The sequence below is a fragment of the Fulmarus glacialis genome, unplaced genomic scaffold, assembly GCF_000690835.1.
Source record: "Fulmarus glacialis isolate BGI_N327 unplaced genomic scaffold, ASM69083v1 scaffold22418, whole genome shotgun sequence".
Lineage (NCBI taxonomy): Eukaryota > Metazoa > Chordata > Aves > Procellariiformes > Procellariidae > Fulmarus > Fulmarus glacialis.
The window spans coordinates 12,269-14,665 of NW_009227868.1; the positions used below are offsets into that span (position 1 = coordinate 12,269).

General features: G+C 43.5%; 1 protein-coding gene across 1 annotated transcript in view; it reads right to left on the reverse strand.

Annotated features, from left to right (window-relative positions):
• The window catches only part of RBM44 (RNA binding motif protein 44), a gene marked incomplete at its 3' end in the record, with an annotated part of 8,894 nt that extends 7,332 nt beyond the window's left edge, over window positions 1–1,562 (reverse strand). Inside the window, exon 1 of the mRNA XM_009583303.1 lies at window positions 60–1,562. Coding sequence (XP_009581598.1) covers window positions 60–1,562 — 1,503 coding nt within the window. The remainder of the gene's footprint in view (window positions 1–59) is intronic.
• Between the last annotated feature and the right edge of the window lie 835 nt (window positions 1,563–2,397).

Below are 2,397 nucleotides of genomic sequence, written 5' to 3' on the forward strand. Positions count from 1 at the left end.
AAAAGGTCTATATATCAAAATCGTTTGGCTGTGGGTTTTTGTTTTTTTTTTTCAGTTACCTGAATTTGTGAGCTTCTTTCAGCTGTTGCAGTATTGCCATCTGAGTGTTTTTCCAGCATCTCAGTAAGCTGTGGCCGAATTTGCACTGCACTACCAGCTCCACATGACCAGTCTGTATTGCAAGCAACGTCTGCACAGGTTTCACGGCGCCATCCCACGGGTCGAGATTTGTTCATCATTGTTATCTCTGTATTAATAGCCCTGGACGAGAGACAAACCTGAGCACTGGTACTTCTGCTTGTTGTAAAGCAAGCTCTAAAATCAGAGCACACATCAACAGCCTGGTTAACCGTAGAGTCACTGGTAATGTTTTTCAAGTTGTCACGATGTTCCAACTCCGAGTTTAGACAGCTGGTATTTCCACGGGAGGATTTATCTGCAACTTCCACCTCAAAAAAGGGATTCTCGCTAGTGAGAATTGCAGAGACTGGAAATTGGGTTTCAGCATCCTTTGCAGTGCAGTCAATGCAGCTGGCACCACGTGCGCACACACCAGATTCTTCGCAACTGTAGAAATCGGAGTCCCCTGCACGTTTGCAAAATCGCGTGGCTACTGCAGGGGCCCTCTCCTGTGGTGACAGTAAAGGACTGTCTTGCTTCACCGAGTTGCTGTGAATGTGTCTGTCATTGTTTTCAGACACTTCACTTGCAGCCGTTCGGGGTGGCAGCGTGCCGTCAATCAGTGGGATGTCTTTCACCTCTCCATTTTCTAAACTGTCACGAACAAGCAGATTTGGACAGACCCTTTCTTTACTCCCACAAGTACAACTTTCAAGTATGCTTCCACAAACAACACTATGATACTCTGTTTGCACTTCCTGATGATCACAAGTCACGCCATTGCAATCTGGCAGAGACAGAGAGTCCTGAAGCAGGTGGGGAAGCTCTGGTGTAGCTGCTTCTGGGCAGGTCCGGTCACCTACGTCACACTCAGATGCAGGAGAATAATCTTCCGACACGTCAACGAGATTTTGTTCCTTTGCAGCTACACCCCCTGGAACTTCATGAACTGGATCTATCAGCTTTAACGTTTCGATCCCCATAGTTTCCCTTTGCTCAGAAAACTCTCTTGAGCTATTCCTATCATCAAAATCTTGCTCATTAGCACTGAGATACTCCAGCTGTGAATCTTCACCTAAATGGCTTTGTCTGCAATCATCACACACCCCGCAATTAAAGTGCATATTGTCAGATGCCCTTCCCAACAGATCAGCTTCTTTCTTGCTTTCATCTACCTGTGCACAGCAAATTCCCATTCTCTTTTTATTGTACATTTCAATATCTGCATCTAAAGATGAACTTAAATAAGGTAAGCTTTCCTCTGACAACTTCAATTCTGAAACATTGACAGAACATGCCTGGCCAAAACCCAAGTGGTTAGCTCCTGCTGCAATGTCTCTGACGAGCATGTGCTCAGCTTCCTCAGAATAAGAAAAAAGATGTGAAGTCTGATTGAAGCATCTCCTTTTGCTTTTAACATCGCTGTTCTTTTCTAATTCCATGGTACAAACACTTAAGTCCTCCGCCTTAAAAGTTATCCACACAACTCACTTCCACTGCAACCTCTCAAAGTCATTGGCTTGTCTCTTCCTATCAATTTTTCACCTTAATAAAAATAAGAGAAGTTCAAGATACTCCATGGTGCACAAGCGGACATTACTGTTCAAAAAACGTTAAATTAACCATCTTATTATTACCTACTGTGTGCTAGTATAGAAGCTAGGAATTACATGGTACGTTCTCAAAGAAATCCTAAGAGCTCACAGAGGCTGTTAAAAGAACGTGCTGTTCTTGCTTGCGTGACTTCAATTGAGTAGAAGCCTCCTCAGAGACCAATCAATCCTATTTTCTTAACTCTTGGGCAAAGTTTCCATCCTCTTACCACTGAAGCATTTCTTGGCTGAATCATCAGAATCCCTGTTGATACACAGCAAGCTACTTACATTGCACGCCAACTTCACGACAGCACACGAGGTGTTTCAATGCACGTACTGACTCTGAGAGTCAGGATGCAGATGTTATCCTGGATACAGCAACCACAAACTGACCTCACACCGTTCCTGATTGTATGTTTGGCCTGTAAGCACTCCTTGACACAGAAAGCTTACAGCTTCTTGATCCAAGACCAGTATATTTACTGTAGGCAACATCCTCCAGTCCAGGAGCTATAAAAATTTTAAAAACTACTTAAATGAGTGAAGAGGTGAACTTAGAGCTCTGTGCCTTCTGAGAACTAAAACCCCTTCAGATGTTGGACAAGGGAGAAACAGAAGCATATTCCTTTTAATTCTGGGGAAACAAGAAGAAATGGTTATTCAGCACAGAGCTGTAAGAAAA